This window comes from Phalacrocorax carbo, chromosome 2 (assembly GCF_963921805.1).
Source record: "Phalacrocorax carbo chromosome 2, bPhaCar2.1, whole genome shotgun sequence".
NCBI classification, from domain to species: domain Eukaryota; kingdom Metazoa; phylum Chordata; class Aves; order Suliformes; family Phalacrocoracidae; genus Phalacrocorax; species Phalacrocorax carbo.
The window spans coordinates 124,581,490-124,599,464 of NC_087514.1; the positions used below are offsets into that span (position 1 = coordinate 124,581,490).

Below are 17,975 nucleotides of genomic sequence, written 5' to 3' on the forward strand. Positions count from 1 at the left end.
GTGGGTGAGCAGAGAAGAAAAAAAAAAAAGGGAGTAAGAAACAGCAGCGCAAACACCAAGGTCAGAGAAAGAGGCGGAGGAGGTGCTTTAGGCACCAGAGCAGCGATTCCCCTGCAGCCCATGGGAGAGACCTCAGTGGAGCAGGTATTCACACTGCAGTGTGTGGAGAGGACCCACGCTGGAGCAGGGGAAAAGTCGAAAGGAGCAGCAGAGTGGAACTGTTATGTACTGACAGTAACATTCACCCACCACTCCCCAGTGCTGCTGGGATAGAGGAGTCGGGAGTCAAGGAGTGAAGATGAGTCGGAGCCGGGGGGGAATGATGGTGTCGGGGAAAGGTGTTGTTTTAATTTTTGTCTTTGTTTTTTTTGCTATCAAAATCTATTTTAATTAGCAACAAATTAAATTATTTTTCCCCAAGTCAAGTCTGTTTTGCCTGTGATGGTAGCTGGTAAGCAATCTCCTTGTCTTTATCTTGACCCATAGGCTTTTCCATCCTGTTTTCTTCCTCTGTCCTGTTAAGGAGGTGGAGGGAATGAGCAGCTGGATGGGCATTTGTCCCTTAGCTAATGTTAACCCACCAGACTATCTGAATATCTTTATAAATCTGGCCCTAAATGTTACATCTGAATTTTTATTCTAGCTTGTTGTGCTGCAATTACTGAACTGGTGCTCAATGAGGCTAATGCTTACCAGGTAGTACAGGTAGGAAGACTTTATTCAGTTAAGTAAGGCATCATAGTTAAAAATTTGACTTAATTGTTCTTATTTGTCACCATAATTTAATTAACAAATAAAATGCATTTGAAAGGTATTTATATGATTTAAATATTTCTGTTTCTTTATACCTTTACACATAGAGACATATACACAAAGATATCAAATTACGCATCTAGCTGTCTGGGAGAATAAACAGCATTATTCAGACAGGGTTCATTTTGGTTTCTTTTGCCATGCTTTTGCCACATTCAAAATAGGATAGCAAATAAGAGTAATGATGGTATTCACTGAGAAATACAAATTCTGAATTTCCTAAAGTCTATTAAAACAAACTCTGTGCAGCTTCAAATTGGCGTGTTGTTTCACAAACAGTTTCTCTTTTTCCTTAGAGTTTGGTATTTCTGAGAACTACCTGCCACTCCATCCCCAGGGTTGTATTTCTAAACTGTATTTTAAAATGTAATATTTAAATCAGGTGGACTCTATGGTTCTGAAAACCATTGTTAAAATCCCTGGTATGTATTCCAGACATAGTAAAAAAGACAAATATTTAGGACATTAATACCAGCTAAAAGCTGTAGCCAGCTCTTATACTCTAAATGTTAAGTCAGTGGTCAAAGCCTTCAAGATAGCTTAAAACCCAGCTAGAGGTATTCCTAGACGTATTGAGAGAACAGAGAGCCTTAAATATGACTGGGAAAGAAGTTAATGTATATTTCAAAACTGTTAGTTAAGAGGAAAGGAATCGAAGTAAGTCTAGAAAAAAAAATATTTTCTATGTATCTTAAGCACTAAAATAGTCAATAAACCATATTGATTTAGACAACATTTTATCTGAACAATGTAACTGCATACATTTTAGGCTGAGTCTGGTTTCATCAAAGTAGAATATGATTTATTTAAATTGAATATATTTTGAAAACAGTGTAACTCCTGGAGGACTTGGGAAATAAAAGGCTGATTTTAACAGAAAGTACTGCTTTGCTCTATCAGTACATGAGAACTGTGGTGTCAGTAAATTGCTTAAAAATTGATGGGACGATGTGCAGGTTCAAGCTTAACTTCTTCCCCCACTCATCCTGTTATAAGACAATAACCTCTCCCTTTGTCAAAACACCAGCCACTGTCCCACTTTTAGATCAGGGCATAGCTTTGCGCATGTTTATTTCAACTGGTATTCCACCCTACAACAGCCTCTGTCATTTTAAATCCTGTTCCTTTCTCTGTGCTAATATATCTTTGAATGTTGCATGGTGAACAAGATGAAGGAACTCAGGTTAAAAACAGATAGAGGGAGAGGATTTGCAGTTCTTTCAGTTACGTGCTGAGAAAGTCAGGCTAAGTGATCTCTAAAGGTTTATCTCATTCAGTGGCAAAGAACTCTTGGTTCAGGCAGTTAAGAACCATTTGCTTCTGCTGTAGCTGCCCTCTACCTGTCCATCCTATGTCCTTGTCTCACCTTACAGCCTTGATAGCAGTCTGCAGCAGTTCTGGTAGTAAGCCAGAACATGTTTATGAATCAGTGACTCTACTGCACAGCCTAAAACCTTAGCTCGACTCTACCTTCATGAACAGTGTAAGGAAACATGTCAGAAACTGCAGCAGAGCCTCTGCAGAGGTAGCACATATTCCCTTCAACTCTGCTAGAGAGGAAAGTAGTCTCCAACAGGGAGCTTGTCAAGTAACTGGGAGCAGTACTGTAACTATATCTACCAGCCCCTGCCTATCAAACCAACATGATGGATACATTAATGGAGGACACAAGTATGGTTACATGAAAATGGTTACATGAAATACAGTATGGTTTTCACATAATCCAACTGAAGGCACAAACATACTCCTCAGGCTTTCCCTTCTGGTGTGTCTCCAGTTTATATTTATTGTGATGGGATTTTTGATTCCTGACTGTTCAAAATGTCCACATGGTGATGGGACATCTGTTGCTGCAATTTTCTTCACCTTTAGAGATAGAAGCATTGCTTCATTGTCTGTTCGCAAGCTCTCTTTGCAGTATCAGTTTAAATGTAACAATGATTTCATTCAGATGTACGCTTAAGGTGTTTGAGCGTATAATTTAGGTGTGCAGTAGGATGTTGAGAACTTGTCAATTGGTATTAGCTTCTGAAGTAGTATTGGTTTTTATTTGTGGTTTCTATGCAAAGGAGTGCTGTGAATATTGACCTTTCTCTGTTTCCAGGCAAATGGGATATATACAATAGCAAAGCTGATTTTACCAAACAAAGGAAGGAATGCTGAAAAAGCTTATTTATTACAGGTACCTCCCTTTATTATCGTTGCACATTGAAAGCCCAAAACAGTCCCTGACAATTTTTTGATTTTAAAGTTTGCTTTAAAGTGCAGTAAAAATATCCTACTCAACGGGGAAAAAACCCACCAAAACAAAACCAGGAATAACAGATGGCCCAGGAAGTAAAAGCTAAATAGTGACTCAATTTCTGGTATTCTGTTCTGATCAACTTTGTTTCTGACACCTCATAGAGTGTAAAGGAAAGTGAGTATTTAACTTCTGATAATCTCTCCTCCATTTTTTTCAGGCTGCCCACCGTCAGATCTTCTGTGTAGTGTCTTGGTCTTCATTGAAACTCACTGTAGATTTGATACTGTACTAATATCTGTTTCTTTCTGGAGCATCTTACTGTGGGTGTTAAGTAAAATACAGGAAAACATCCCATGAAGTAGAGCAAATTTAAAAGTAGGATAAAGATAGAGCTAGTAAGTGTAGAATGGCTTGTTTTTGCACGTCAGTGCCCCCATAAATGTACTGGTTAGTGTCAACTTAGCCTAAAAGTTATTAGTAGTAATTAATTATCTGGTAGCTCTTCTCCAGCCTCTGTGAAATGGTGTTGGTGTCTCTCTAAGCTATAGAAAAGTAGTCATCTGGGGTTCAGGGGTGAACACAACTGCTGCTGCTCCAGTTGCCTTTCGGTGGGCAAGTGTGAGGAGATCCATGGCACAGGTGAATGCAGGCAGGATCCTGCCTCTCACCTGGTCCTTTTTCTGGCATAGCCCTACGCTAACATGGCTAAATAGCTACTCAGCTATCTAAGCAGGTAGACATGCCTGGATATCAAGGAAGGCATTTCCACACACAAAAAAATTTCATTGTAGTGTCATCTTTCTTGCCACAGTTCTTCTAGAGTAGTGTTGGAATGCATATTCAGTGCAGCAGGTACCTTTTGCAATGAGGTTTTATAGTGCACTTTGGCTAAATCAGCCTAAGGGTGAGGTAAATAAAAATCTTCTTAGAGGGTGTATGAAACTAACATGGAGGCTAATAAACTGGAGCATACACTCAGCACAGTTGCCCCATACAACTGTAAGGAGCTTAATTTACGCCCACTGAGATTTTTAGATTCCAGCAGAATGTGTTGGAAATAACTCACAAGAGAGACTAAGCAACTGTAGTTGTGTTTAACGTGAAGCCATATGAGTTAATAATGGACTTAATGATCACATATGAAAACTAAATCCGTTTCAGTCAAACACTAATTAGTATATTTTTTAATGAAACCTTGTTCAGATTCTCACACTGCTATCTGTATTGCCTTTATCATTATTACTGCTATGCAATACGGATGCAGCTTTTGGAATAGCCTTTTTGAATTTCATAGACATTTTTCTTAGAATTCTCGCAATACTGGTCTGGTTTCTTTACTCCTCTGTTGTCTGCATTTTCAGTGATTAAATTTTCAGCTTCCTTCTACCATACTACCGTAGTGATCTTACTCTATTACTTCAAGGGTGGTAGTAATATCAGTCATTTAATCTGCATATGTACCATACATAAAAATCATCATGCCTTAACTGCATATCACAAATGTTAAATATTAATCTCAAAATACTAGTGTGAGACACAAGTATTATTGCAATTTAAAATATCTATTTATCTCATTATTAACCTATTATTATGTCCCTTCACTGATTAGCTTTCTACAGTACGGTCTATGTATAATCTGTAAAATGAAAAACTTTCCAGGTAGCAGCTATGCCCCAGCTGGTCTGGGTTATTTTGTACAGCTAAGTTGTGACTGTGATTCTCAGTGGAATGTTGGATATCGTAACACACCATCCTTCTGTGATGGGGAGTTTACTTTGGACTAAAAAGAAACATCATCTGTAAAAGAGACAGCTTCTTAGCAGCTTTACCACACATTCCTTTTCTGTGACATTTCAAGTATCCTGCTTCCTTCAAAAGTAGCATTTGGCCTTTATTTTCTTCATTTCATGTACTGTCTGTATATTGAAAGATTTTGTTTTTACATGGGGATTACTTCTGCAGTTATGACTAAGAGACAGTTACTGTTGTCTAAATAGGTATTATCACACAGGACTGTAGTTGCATTTTAGTCACTGATGCAATAAAGTAATTCTAAATTATGTTAGAGACATTTGCTATTTGCATTGTTTCAGATATCAATGCCTTATTTCTCTTTGACTTACTTTATACAGTCATCTTTCTTTGGTCAGCCATATATGTACCATATTATGGACTCCTTATAAACAGAATTAAAGATGAGTTGCATAAAAGCATACACATTAACTAGCTGCCAGTAGCTGTTTTAAAAATAAACTTTCTTCAGTAGGGATCATATCAAAACTAAGGTACATAGAGATCTCTGTAAAGATGATGAACTTACTATTAAAAACAAAAAAGTAGACCATTCTCTCTTTCTCACTTTTTTTTTTTTGTTCCCTGTTAGAACTTACGGTGTTCTATATTGCATTTTTCAGAAAAAATGTAAAATACTGTTTTTACTGCATCATTACAAAACCATTGATTACATTTACCTTTTTCAGCATTGGAGAAGAGAGCAGGTCTCAAATCTTGAGCTATCAGCAAGTAAAAAGAGATGATTAAGACTTAAATGTTCCTCAGCATATACTATAGCTATAGTCACTCACTTTTTTATTTTTACTTCTCTCCCCCTACCCTCTGCCTACTTTTGAAATGCAGAAGGACCTTAATATACTTTTATTTTTTTAATAATCACGTTAATAATGTAATCTATCTAGTCATTTAAGTACAAAGTTTACCAATGTGTAAAGTCAAGGGGAATCCTTGATGTTTATCAGTGGCTTTTCCATTTGTCTATAAATTTGCCTTTAATTTAAGTATTTTTCCTGTGGTAGTGTTATGCCTTCAGAGCCCTGAGATTTCTCTTCAGTATGGAAAGAAATCGACATATTTTTAAAAGGTATGTTAACAAAATGTTTTTGCTCCTTTAGGATGGCTTTCAGAAGTTGTCACTCCACTCAGAAAGGCATGTTTTTTATGTCATTTATTTTCAACAAGAAGAAATAGTAATGGGCAACTTCTGTACTGTCCACAGCTACAGACAGCCATTCCTGCATTGCATCAATGGCAGCCTACAAGGTTTAGACGTTCAGTGTGGGAACTTCTTTTGTATGCATGCCAGAGAACCTGGCTCTGTGGGGCTCCTTCCTCCCCCATTAATCAATGTTTTAAATATGTTGAACGTAAAGCTTACTTTTATCCTGAAGATTAGCAGATGCAAGTTACAGCACTGGATAGTAGCAAGTAACTGGGAGCAGTAAATGTTTCCTCTGAGCACCCACTCCTTCACATGGGAATGACTTTGCATCAAGCTGGTTTACTTAGGGGCGTTGCTGAAAGTTTGGATCAATAAGGAGAAAATATCTTTCATCAATTACCCATTTTTACCAGTAAGATGACAGTTTCACCAGGCTGGCCACAAAGGCCATGTAAAACCTAACAGTTTAATTTGTGGGATTAGGATAGTTATCATACTTCTTAGGACGTCTGCCTGTCAGTAGTGTTTCTGTATGATTTTATTCTGTATCATAAATTACTAGAATTCTAAATGTAACTTTTGTGTTATATTTGCTTTTTAAAAAGTGGTTTTTGTAATGAAAGGGACCTACTTTGTAATTAACATTCAGGGTTGAAACTTTCAAGTTTGGAAAGTGATAAATCTGGACTCATTAGCTGTTTTTCATATTTTGCCAAATGCCTTAATTTTCTGTATTTCTACTTCTGCCAGAACTTTAAAAAGAAACAAACCTTCAGTTAAGCATGTCACTTATTAAATATTGCCTACTCTCTGTTAGCTTTTGCTTTTCTCAGTCCTTTCCATCTTATAGAGTAGACTTCTAGGACAAAAATTCTAAGGTGGGTGTCACAATTCTTTAAATGCAGACAAATGTTAATCCCATCACTTAATGCATCCATTACAAGAAGGAACTTGGATAAAGTGACAGCAAGTATAATCTAAAATATTATAAGAAAAAAATAGGAAAATTACTGGAAAGCCAGGAGGTGCATTGACTTTAAGGAGGCTTATACTTGTTTGAAGAACTGGCATTTATATTAATACTGAACCCATGGAGGCTGAAGTTTGACTTTTGAAAGGTCCTTTAACTTCTGTGTATGTAATGTTAGATGGTTAATATCCAAACTGATTAATAAAAAGTAAGTCTATTATTTAGAAGGTTCTAAAGTAAGTTGTAATAGTAAACATTGAAAAGTCTCTGCTGTAGATTAATAGCTACTGTGTACACTGTTTCTAAAATATATAAAAATTTAAACCTTTGTAGACTTTTCCCTACTGACTTGTTTGAAATCTTCATTGATATTGGACACTATGTGCGTGATATCAGTGCTTATGAAGAGTTGGTATCAAAGCTGAATTTATTAACTGTAAGTAAAAACATTCATACATACAGCTTTTAGAAGCTGTATCTTTTTCTACATTCTTAGCACAAGAAAGGCATGAAATATTTATTTATTTGTAATTTAATTTATAACCAGGAGGATGAATTGAAGCAAATTGCTGAAAGTATCGAGAGGATGAATCAGAGTAAGGCACCTACAAACCATATAGGCAATTATGCAATTTTGGAGCACCTTGGCAGTGGAGCTTTTGGAAGTGTGTATAAGGTAAACTTCCCTTTTTTATATAGTAATTCACAGGTTTGAGGGGAAGCTTCATGAAGAGGGTTTAATACCTGTTTTAGGCATTACCATCTTTTGAATTTTAGTAGGGGAATGTAGGTCTGAAAGGGCCTTTATGGATCTGGGCTTGTTGTTAGTATTTATGGTGATTTTGTTTGTCCCCTCTTGTATTTATAAGATTAACCAGTGTATCTCTTAGGTTTCCTACTTTTACTTTAAATTCCTTTCCACAAACAGCATTTCTGTCTATTGCAAAGGGTAACAAATCTGTGTAAAACCACAGAAATTCAAGCATGTTTTATCTGAAAAGCATCACTAGGCACAGTGGCAAGATCAGCAGCGTACTGCTAACCTGCATTGTGGGGCTCCAGTTCTTTTCACTAATCACATCATACACGGAAAAAGCTATGATAGTAGCGTTTGTGAGACAGGTTTGGACTCTGATAACTAATCCGATAGCCATAATAATATCCTTTCTATCGCCTCCCTATATTAATTCTACAAGGGTTTTATCTTTTTTGTAGGTTAGAAAACATAATGGACAAAATCTCCTGGCAATGAAAGAAGTCAATTTACACAATCCAGCATTTGGAAAGGACAAAAAAGACAGAGACAGCAGTGTAAAGAATATTGTCTCTGAACTAACCATCATTAAAGAGCAGGTGTGTCTCATGGACTCTAGTTTCATATATGGGCATTCTGCTGTTAGCATTATTACCTGTGAGTTCTCATGTAACAGGGCTTCCAGCTGCCATTGCTATTTTTGTCTGATCAGTACAATATTGGCCCCTTTTACCTGAATGCTGTCAGAATTGGAAATCTCCTTACAGAAGTGTTAGCAGCAGTGCAAATGCTTGTTACTAAAGATTCTTACTTTCTGTGTTGGCAGTATTTTAACTTTTTTCAGGGATTCTGTAAACTAAGATTGTGATAGAAAACGCATGACTCTGTTCCATTTAATGAGTTCTTGGGTTTAAAGTAGAGTGAGAAGATAATTTTCAGTTGCAAAAAAGACTAAAATACCAGACTGATCGTTAGTGTTCTTAGGCTAAGAAAGCCAATACTTTGATCCAGGCATAATTGCCCATCTTCAAACTTCATTTACTCTCAATTATTAAGGGGAGAGTGGAGAGGAATCATACTGTATTATCCTCCTGGTTGCTCTAATAAAGTGCAACACTTCTCTGTGTTTGGAGTAGCAGTGAAGGTCTACTGCACTATGGTTCATAAGCAAGTTTGTGGAATCCTTTTGGAATCCTTCCTTCCAATGTATAGCTAAACATTATAAACACTGTGCCATCAGTTTAGCTATTCTAAACATCTAAATTTCTTTCCTCATTGTAGCTTTATCATCCAAATGTTGTACGGTATTATAGAACCTTCTTGGAAAGTAAGTATAAACGCAGAGAATAATCGCATTGTACATGATGAAGAAATAGAAATACTTCATAAAAGCACATACAGCTTGGAAGGAGTGTATTAAATTTGAGCAATAAATGGTAATATTTTCTTTGAGAACTGCTACAGTTCAGGCTTATATTCCTTTAAAATTGAAAAAAAATGGTGAGATGATACTTATATTTGTTTATCAGTAGAACTAAACGCAATATAAATATGTGGACAGCATCATTCTCATCCTACAGTGTTAAGGATCCAAAATTTACAACTGGAATGCTAAGCAGGGAGAAAAGCTATAGTAACTAGTAGAATGAGTGATATAGATTGCTCAGCCATATTGTCTTAATTTTCTTTCTATAAGGAGTTAGCTACATGCACCTGCCCACTGAGTGATTATCAGGCAGTGAATTCCTTATAGATGCTGTGATACGATTTGAAAAAAAAAAATGGAATAACAAGGAGTAGAACTACAATTAAAATATATTTGTCTGTACAAATAAAATTTTAAAAAGTAAAAAATAACAGATTTTGAATTATATTTTAACTGCAAATACTCTATTTTCAAATGCCTTCTGTATAAATGTATTGTTCTATTAATTAATTTTCTATTATGTAGATGACAGATTGTACATAGTCATGGAGCTCATAGAGGGAGTGCCATTGGGAGAACACTTTCACTCTTTGAAGCAAAAGCAACAGCAGTTTACGGAAGAAAGAATATGGCATATATTTATCCAAGTAAGGGACTGAATTTTTTTTGTTGTTACCAGGGCTTTCCTGCATGTAATTAGTAGCACCGTTTATGTTTGTTGGGCTAAATGCTTATTATATCAGGCACTAATACAGTTATTAATTTAATTTTATGTGCCTTTATTTAGGTTGTAGTTAAGAATCTTTGTAAGGCTCTTTCTGTTTGTTTTTAAGCTATGTCTAGCTCTTCGTTATTTGCATAAAGAGAAAAGGATTGTTCATCGAGATCTCACTCCCAACAATGTCATGCTGGGGGATAAAGACAAAGTTACAATTAGTAAGTAGAACTAATTTACTTGAAGAGAATTTCCCATGATGTAGGTAAGTAGAATTTCTTTCCTGAAGGTTTCAGATTCCTGGGTGTTGGTCACTATATTTGGAAGCTAGTAAATTATTACATTATTATACCATTGTGTAAAATAATTGCTAATGCAGACTTTGTGATCATTGCTACCAGGTGTCATCAGCCATGACTATATATTTCGCAGCTATGTATGTCAAATATGATGGAGGAGATGATTTAGCCATAAAAAACCCTAAACTGTAGTTATGCTTCAAGGCCTGTTTTTATTTAAATCAGAAAGAATATTGAGGTAACCAGGTTAGATAATGAGTGCTAATGAACATACAAAGTACAACAGCTGTCTGTTCTCCCATACAATTGTTTAGTACCTGTCAGTTGTTCCCAGTTATCAGCTCCAGTGAGCCTGTAGTAGTGAATATTCTTGACCTGTATATAATCTCAACAGTGTGGAGGAAGGAGCCTAGGCAGGTTTTCAGGATAGGCTTTGAAAGCCATATGTAAGTGAACTGTACTCCAAAGTGTGACAAAGTTTTACTGTTTGAGTGAGTGAATACAACCTGGTACACACAGCAAGCCTTACAGGCAATTCAGATGCTGTAGTTTTAAAATTCTTAGAGAACTACTGCTTTCTTACTGCTCATGACACAGAGCAAAATAAACGATTTGATTACTGCAGAATTGTTGTGAGAGTCTTGATGCAAAAATCAATCTCTCTTCTTTAAAATAACAGGGAACTGTAGACATGGGTACACATCCAACCACAAAACACTCAGCTGTAATAGACAAATTGTCGTGATTTAACCCCAGGTGGCAAACAAGCACCACACAGCCTCTTGTTCACCCCTCCCCCCTGCTGGGATGGGGGAGAGAATTGGAAGGGCAAAAGTAAGAAAACTTGTGGCTTGAGATAAGAACAGTATAATGGTTCAAATAAAATAATAATAATAGTAATGAAAAGGAAAAGAAGAAAAAGAGAGAAACAAAACCCAGGAAAAACAAGTGATGCAACCACTCACCACCTGTTGACTGACGCCCAGCCAGTCCCCGAGCAGCAGTCACTGCCAATTGGCCAACTCTTCCCAGTTTATACAATGACCACGATGACATATGGTATGGAATATCCCTCCGGCCAGTTTGGATCAGCTGTCTTGGCTGTGCTCCCTCCCAGCTTCTTGTGTACCTCCTTGCTGGCAGACCATGGGAAGCTGAAAAAGTTCTTGGCTAGTGTAAGCACTACAACTAAAATATCAGTGTGTTATCAACATTATTCTCATACCAGGACAGTATCCACTCCATATTCTATACCAAGTGTGTCGTGCCCAGGTCCCACACCTTCCAATACATTCCGATGAATCACTAGCACTTTTCCTGTCTTTTGATATATATACACAGAGGTGTTCCTTTAGTTGATGGGCCATCCCTCTGGAATGTCTGTTGAGTTCTTTGAGTCCATGACTTTGGGCTCCATTTATTGTAACTGTCTTTCAGAGCAGGAGAGATGGTGTGTGGCGTTGGATTGTTGCATGCTGAAGCCAGTTCTGGTTCCATCACCACTGCATTTTGCTCGGTTTCATCGAAGTTCATTCTTCATTAATTTGGGTGATTCTTACTGTAATACTATTGATTTTAGTATGTACCAGCTATAGTAGTGGTGACATACAGTATTACGTAGCAATTAACATAATACAGTTCAAATCACTGGCTATTCTCACCCAAAATGAAATGACCTTGAGGCATGTATTGGACTTGCCCATCTTTCCACATTACCCACCAAATGCACCCAGGTCCTTGAGCAAAAGCAGCCCCATGAATGAATGGGTTTGCCTTTGCCCAAGGCAGGAATAACCCAGGCTGTCTTCCCCAGCATATTTTTTATGTCACTACAGGAACTTTATCCCCTTCTACAGTACATCGAATTTGTGACTGGGTAGGGCCAGGTCGATTGGCAGATCCCCTAGTGTTGACTAACCAGGTGGCTTTTGCTAAATGTATATCCCAGTGTTTGAATGTCCCAGCACCCATTGCTCTCAGTGTAGTCTTTAACAGTCCTCTGTATCATTTGATTTTCCCAGAAGCTGGATGCATGACAGGGGATGTGATACACCCACTCAATGCCTTGCTCTTTGGCCCAAGTGTCTATGAGGTTGTTTCGGAAATGAGTCCTGTTTTGTGGCTCAGTTCTCTCTGGGGTGCCATGTCACCATAAGGCATGTTTTTCAAGGCCCAGCACAGTGTTCCAGGTGGTGGCATGAGATATGTTTCCAGTGATCCGGTGGTTGCTTCCACCATTGTAAGCACATGGTGCTTGCCTTGATGGGTTTGTGGGAGTGTGATATAATCAATCTGCCAGGCCTCTCCATATTTATATTTCAGCCATCATCCTCCATACCACAGAGGCTTTAACTGTTTGGCTTGTTTGATTGCAGCACATGTTTCACGTTCATGGATAACCTGTGCAATGGTGTCCATGGTCAAGTCCACCCCTTGATCATGAGCCCATTTGTATGTGGCATCTCTTCCTTGATGGCCTGAGGTGTCATGGGCCCACCAAGCTATAAATAATTCACTCTTATGTTGCCAGTCCAGATCTACCTGAGCCACTTCAATCTTAGCAGCCTCATCCGTCTGTTGTTTTGATGTTCTTCAGTGGCTCAGCTCTTGGGGACATGAGTACATGTGATGTACTTTTACAACCAGGTTCTCTACTTTGGCAGCAATATGTTGCCATAGTGCAGCAGCCCAGATGTGTTTGCCTCTGTGCTGCCAGTTGCTTTGCTTCCATTGCTGTAACCACCCACACTGGACATCTGCCACCATCCACGAGTCAGTATAGAGACAGAGCATTGGAGACTTTTCTCGGTCTGCAATGTCTAAAGCCAGCTGGATGGCCTTCACTTCTGCAAATTGGCTCAATTCACCTTCTTCAGCAGTTTCTGCAACTCGTCACATAGAACTCCATACAGCAGCCTTCCACCTCCGGTGCTTTCCTACAATACAACAGGACCCCTCAGTGAACAGAGCATATTGTTTCTCATTTTCTGGTAGTTTATTATACAGTGGGGCCTCTTCAGCACACGTTACCTCCTCCTCTGGTGATATTCTGAAATCTTTGCCTTCTGGCAAGTCTGTGATCACTTCCAAGATTCCTGGGCGACTGGGGTTTCCTATTTGAGCCTGTTGTGTGATCAGTGTGACCCGCTTACTCCACGTAGCATCAGTTGTATGATGTATACAGGGGACCCTCCCTTTGCCCATCCAGCCGAGCACCATCAGTCGGGGTGTCAGGAGGAGCTGTGCGTCAGTACCAACCACTTCTGAAGCAGCTTGAACCCCTTCATATGCTGCCAATATCTCTTTTTCAGTTGGAGTATAGAGGCCTCGGATCATCCGTATCCCTGACTTCAAAACCCTAAGGGTCAACCTTGGGTCTTCCCTGGTGCTTTCTGCCAGAGGCTCCAGGTAGGGCCGTTCTCCCCGGCTGCGGTGTAGAGCACATTTTTTACATCTTGTTCTGCCTGGAATGGCCCAAAGGCTACTGCATGAACTATCTCCTGTTTAATTTGTTCAAATGCTTGTTGTTGCTCAGGGCCCTATTTGAAATTGTTCTTCTTCTGTGTCACTTGACAGAGAGGGCTTACGATCAGACTGTGATTTGGAACATGCATTCTCCAAAAACCCACAATGCCTAAAAAAGCTTGTGCTTCCTTTTCGTTAGTTGGCGGAGACATGGCTGTTATTTTGTTGATCACATCCATTGGGATCTGATGATGTTCATCTTGCCATTTTATTCCTAAAAACTGCATCTCCTGTCCAGGTCCCTTGACCTTACTTTGTGTTATGGCAAAACCAGCTTTCCAAAGGATTTTGCACTATTTTCTTCCCTTTCCTAAAAACTTCTGCAGACGTTTTGGAGCTTTACTGTGTTCCAGTGCAGTCTGGATCATCCCATGACAGATGGTAGGACTGTGTTTCCACCCCATGGGCAGTCGATTCCAGGTGTACTGGACACCCCTCCAAGTGAAAGCAAAACTGCGGCCTGCACTCTGCTGCCAAAGGGATTGAGAAGAATGCATTAGCAATATCAATGGTGGCATACCACTTGGCTGCCTTTGATCCCAGTTCATATTGAAGTTCTAGCATGTCCAGTGCAGCAGCACTTGGCAGAAGCGTGACTTCATTCAGGCCACAATAGTCTACTGTTAGTCTCCACTCTCCATCAGACTTTAGCACTGGCCATGTGGGACTGTTAAAGGGTGAGTGGGTCTTGCTGATCAATTCTTGGCTCTCCAGTCAGCAAATAACTTATGGATGGGAATCGGGGAGTCTCGGTTTGTGCGTTATTGCCACTTGTGCACTGTTGTGGTAGCGATTGGCACCCATTGTTCTTCAGTGCTCAGTACAGCCCCGAACAGAAGGGTCCTCCGAGAGACCAGGCAAGGTGGACAGCTGTTTAATTTCCTCTATCTGCAAGGAAGTTATACCAAAAACCCACCAGTACCCTTTTTCCTTGAAATACCCTTTCCTGAGGTAGTCTATGCCAAGGATGCATGCTAATATGCCATGCATGCTAATAGCTGAGATGCTGGTCTGTACGTGTGGGGAGTAGGACCTGTCCTCTTTGAGTTGCTGGAACTCCTGGGACAGTTTCTCTGCAGATGAGGTGAGGGAGGAAGAGAAATTTTCTCCGTATTCCCAGAGTTGGCCAGCCAACTCATCCACTGTTGGTTCCTTTCCTTCTCTCCTGGTGAGTACCATCAATGAGTTTGCATGTGACGATGGTACACTTCATATAAACTTCTGCCACATGGGTTGTGTGCACTGGCCTCCATCTGAATCTTTGGATAACTGTTCACTATTCAGGTCACCATAAGTAACCTCTAGTGTGGCTAATTCCCTGAGGTACTGGATGCCTTTCTCCACGGTGGTCCACTGCTAGGTGATATATAACATCTTTGTCGAAGGGATGTCTTGTCTTCATACCTTGACAGGAATCACCTCCAGAGTCTAAGGGCTCATGCCCCTTTCCAATCGCTTTGTCAATGCCCTATTCCCTAGAAAGAGATCCCAGTTGTTTGGCTTCCTTGCCTTCTAATTCCAGGCTACTGGCCCTGTTATCCCAGCATCAGACCAGCCAGGTGACAATGTGCTCGCCTGGACAACAGCTGAAATCTTTTTGCATGTCTTACAGCTCACTTGGGGATAGGGATCGGGTGGTTTCCATCTAATTTATAAGTTTTTCCTCTTCCCCCTCTTCTCCTTGTTATGGCCCTGCTTTTTCATCATCTCTTACTAAAGGAGCTGTTTAGTATTTAGTAACTGGTTTTTTATAGTAAATATTTATACCTCATGATGTACACGCTTAAGTTCATTTATTATTAAATTGTATGTGATAAAAAACTCTGATTCTTAGTAATGATATAGTTTTGAAAGGAGGTGATTTAATGGCGCATTTGTCCCTGAGTGATGAAAATAAATATTCAGAATATAATTTTAAAGTATCATATAGTTGTATTTTATATCAACATTCTGCCACTGAGGGGCAGTCTTGTCTTGATGTAACACCTTTGCCTTACCTCTGGTCCAATCTAGATATATAGAAGGGTAAATGTACTTTCAAATGTAAGATCAAAATTGTCATTGAAAAGCGTTTATATTTTTGTCAAAGATTTGTAGGAGTAGAGGAAAATTGGAAGAACTGAAACTTATTGTAACCATTTCTACAGTGATTAGTTTGAAACTATTGCAATATATAAACAAACACCTACTTCCTTTAGTACTTTAACTAGCACCAGTATGTACTGAATTTTTGGAGGGTGCTGAAGACCTTTTATCTATTACTTCTGAGCCTTGTTGTTTTACAACCTTAATGAAATAAGGAAAAACTTTCTTTCCAATTATAGTAAATATGTACTCTATTGGTGCATGCTGTGGTATTATGCCTAACTCTTACAGTCCATGTATGCCAAAGACTGGAGTGTGTGTGATCTTGATAATTATATCTTACAGGATTTGTGGGTAAGTGTACTTTGTGATCTTGATAATTATATTTTACAGTATTTGTGGGTAAGTGTACTATCCATTTGAGGATTTCAAGTGGTTCTAGATGAAAGTTAATGCAAAATGTCAGATGAAGGTGGAAGCAGATGCTCAAATATTGGGAAACCGTAAATCTGCCTCTGCAGTGAATTTAAGCTGTCAGCTTTTATAAAAGGAGAGGGTCTGCTCTAAGATCTACTCAGAATTGTAGTTCCATGTTTACAAGCTGCACAGTCATCCTGAAGAGAAACAGTTCAATTTTCTGTAGTCTTTCAGATCTCAAAATTGTCCAAAACTTGTCTCTATCTAACTAGAATAATACTTCCATGGCCTACCCATGAGGCAGTGTTGTGTGACTATGTCATTAAGATATGGTCTCTGATGATCCAAATTATTTTGCCTCATAAAAGCTTGTATATCTTATAATGCTGCTCTCTTTTCTTTTCCTGAATCAGTCCTTCTGGAAATAGTAACTATTGTTAATCTTTTGATATAAGAATCTGCAGGCTGACAATATAACAAAGGCAGTTTATTCCTCTGTAACAAACGTTCTTCAAGTATGTTTGTTGTCTTCAGAGAGGTGCCTTAGTTTCAGACCCTCATGGTAGATTTTGATTTAAAAAAAAAAGAATAAAGTGAGCAATACTCTGGAGCAAAGTGCTTCTACAGGCTAAGACTTTCATTCTGTACTGTGCGTGGCTATGCAGCAGCCCAAACAATGAGCTACTTTATGAAAGCTCTGGGACCCGCAGGTAGGCGTTTCTCACCATGTATGTGAGAAATGAGCCATTCACGTTCCAAACCCCATAAAGACCTCTCATACAGTTTCTGAGTTTACATTGGTTGAAAAGGAAAGGAGTGCATAGTGTGGGAGACATTCCCACCTTCTGTCAGCACAGAAAAAAATAAACCTGCTAAAGAGTTATGCTTGCTTGTCCTGAAGTCATGGAGAAATTGCTACATACAGGTGGCCCTTGTAGAACAATTCCAACAGAACTTGGTAGGCAGGAACCTATGGTGAAAGGTGGCTGAAAACTGGAATTCATACAGGCAGAGTGCTCTGCAACTGGCCTGGCACAATATAAGATTAAGCTATGAGGGGCACTTTCTAGAAGTCGTCTCTGAATATCATCTCTATAGGTTTTACTGAAAAAAGAATACCTGAGGTAATAGTAGGAAGAATCTTTCAGTCTGTATATTCACACTGTATTTATTTTTCCTTATAAATTGAGTGTGATCAGACACTATCCTTATCTGGGTCTTTGTTTATTGTTTTGTTTTTAAACTTGTGTATGATACTAATGAAAATCATAAGTCCAGGAGGTGCTTCATTCTAATGTGAAGATTATATAACTTCCTTTGCATTTCCTATGACATCTTTTACACATGTCAGTTAAATCTGAATTATCCCAATCTTTTTCAGGCTCTCTTAAGTTGTGTGTTGATGCAAATGGAAACAGACATTTACAATCTGATCCTAGTTAGGCTAGTGGTGATATAAGATCTCTGTTTCTGACTGTAAAGAACTCTAAGCATGCTGTTGTTATGTAGTCTCTGGAACTGCCCATCCTACTCATTTGTTCTGTTTCATCTCTGGCATAAATTTGATAGGAAGGGGGCCATAACTACCATATCTTATATGTTGGTATAGCATTTAATCATAATTGGTTGATCTACAAATGATATGAAAATATAGATGTTGAATCATGCTAACCTGCAATTTCATAAAACACCTCATCCTAAATCAGTAGAAAAGTGTTACTGAAATTGGACATCTCTGGTCAGTTTGAATGTCTGATTTATAATTTCTGA

At 38.7% G+C, this 17,975-nt stretch overlaps 1 protein-coding gene across 1 annotated transcript in view; it reads left to right on the forward strand.

Moving 5' to 3' along the window:
• NEK10 (NIMA related kinase 10) overlaps nt 1-17,975 on the forward strand; it is a 111,098-nt gene that overhangs the window by 14,831 nt on the left and 78,292 nt on the right. The window contains exons 13-21 of the mRNA XM_064444242.1: nt 644-705; nt 2,918-2,995; nt 5,872-5,936; nt 7,318-7,420; nt 7,532-7,660; nt 8,200-8,337; nt 9,020-9,065; nt 9,690-9,811; nt 9,998-10,100. Of these exons, the coding sequence (XP_064300312.1) occupies nt 644-705; nt 2,918-2,995; nt 5,872-5,936; nt 7,318-7,420; nt 7,532-7,660; nt 8,200-8,337; nt 9,020-9,065; nt 9,690-9,811; nt 9,998-10,100 (846 nt within the window). The remainder of the gene's footprint in view (nt 1-643; nt 706-2,917; nt 2,996-5,871; nt 5,937-7,317; nt 7,421-7,531; nt 7,661-8,199; nt 8,338-9,019; nt 9,066-9,689; nt 9,812-9,997; nt 10,101-17,975) is intronic.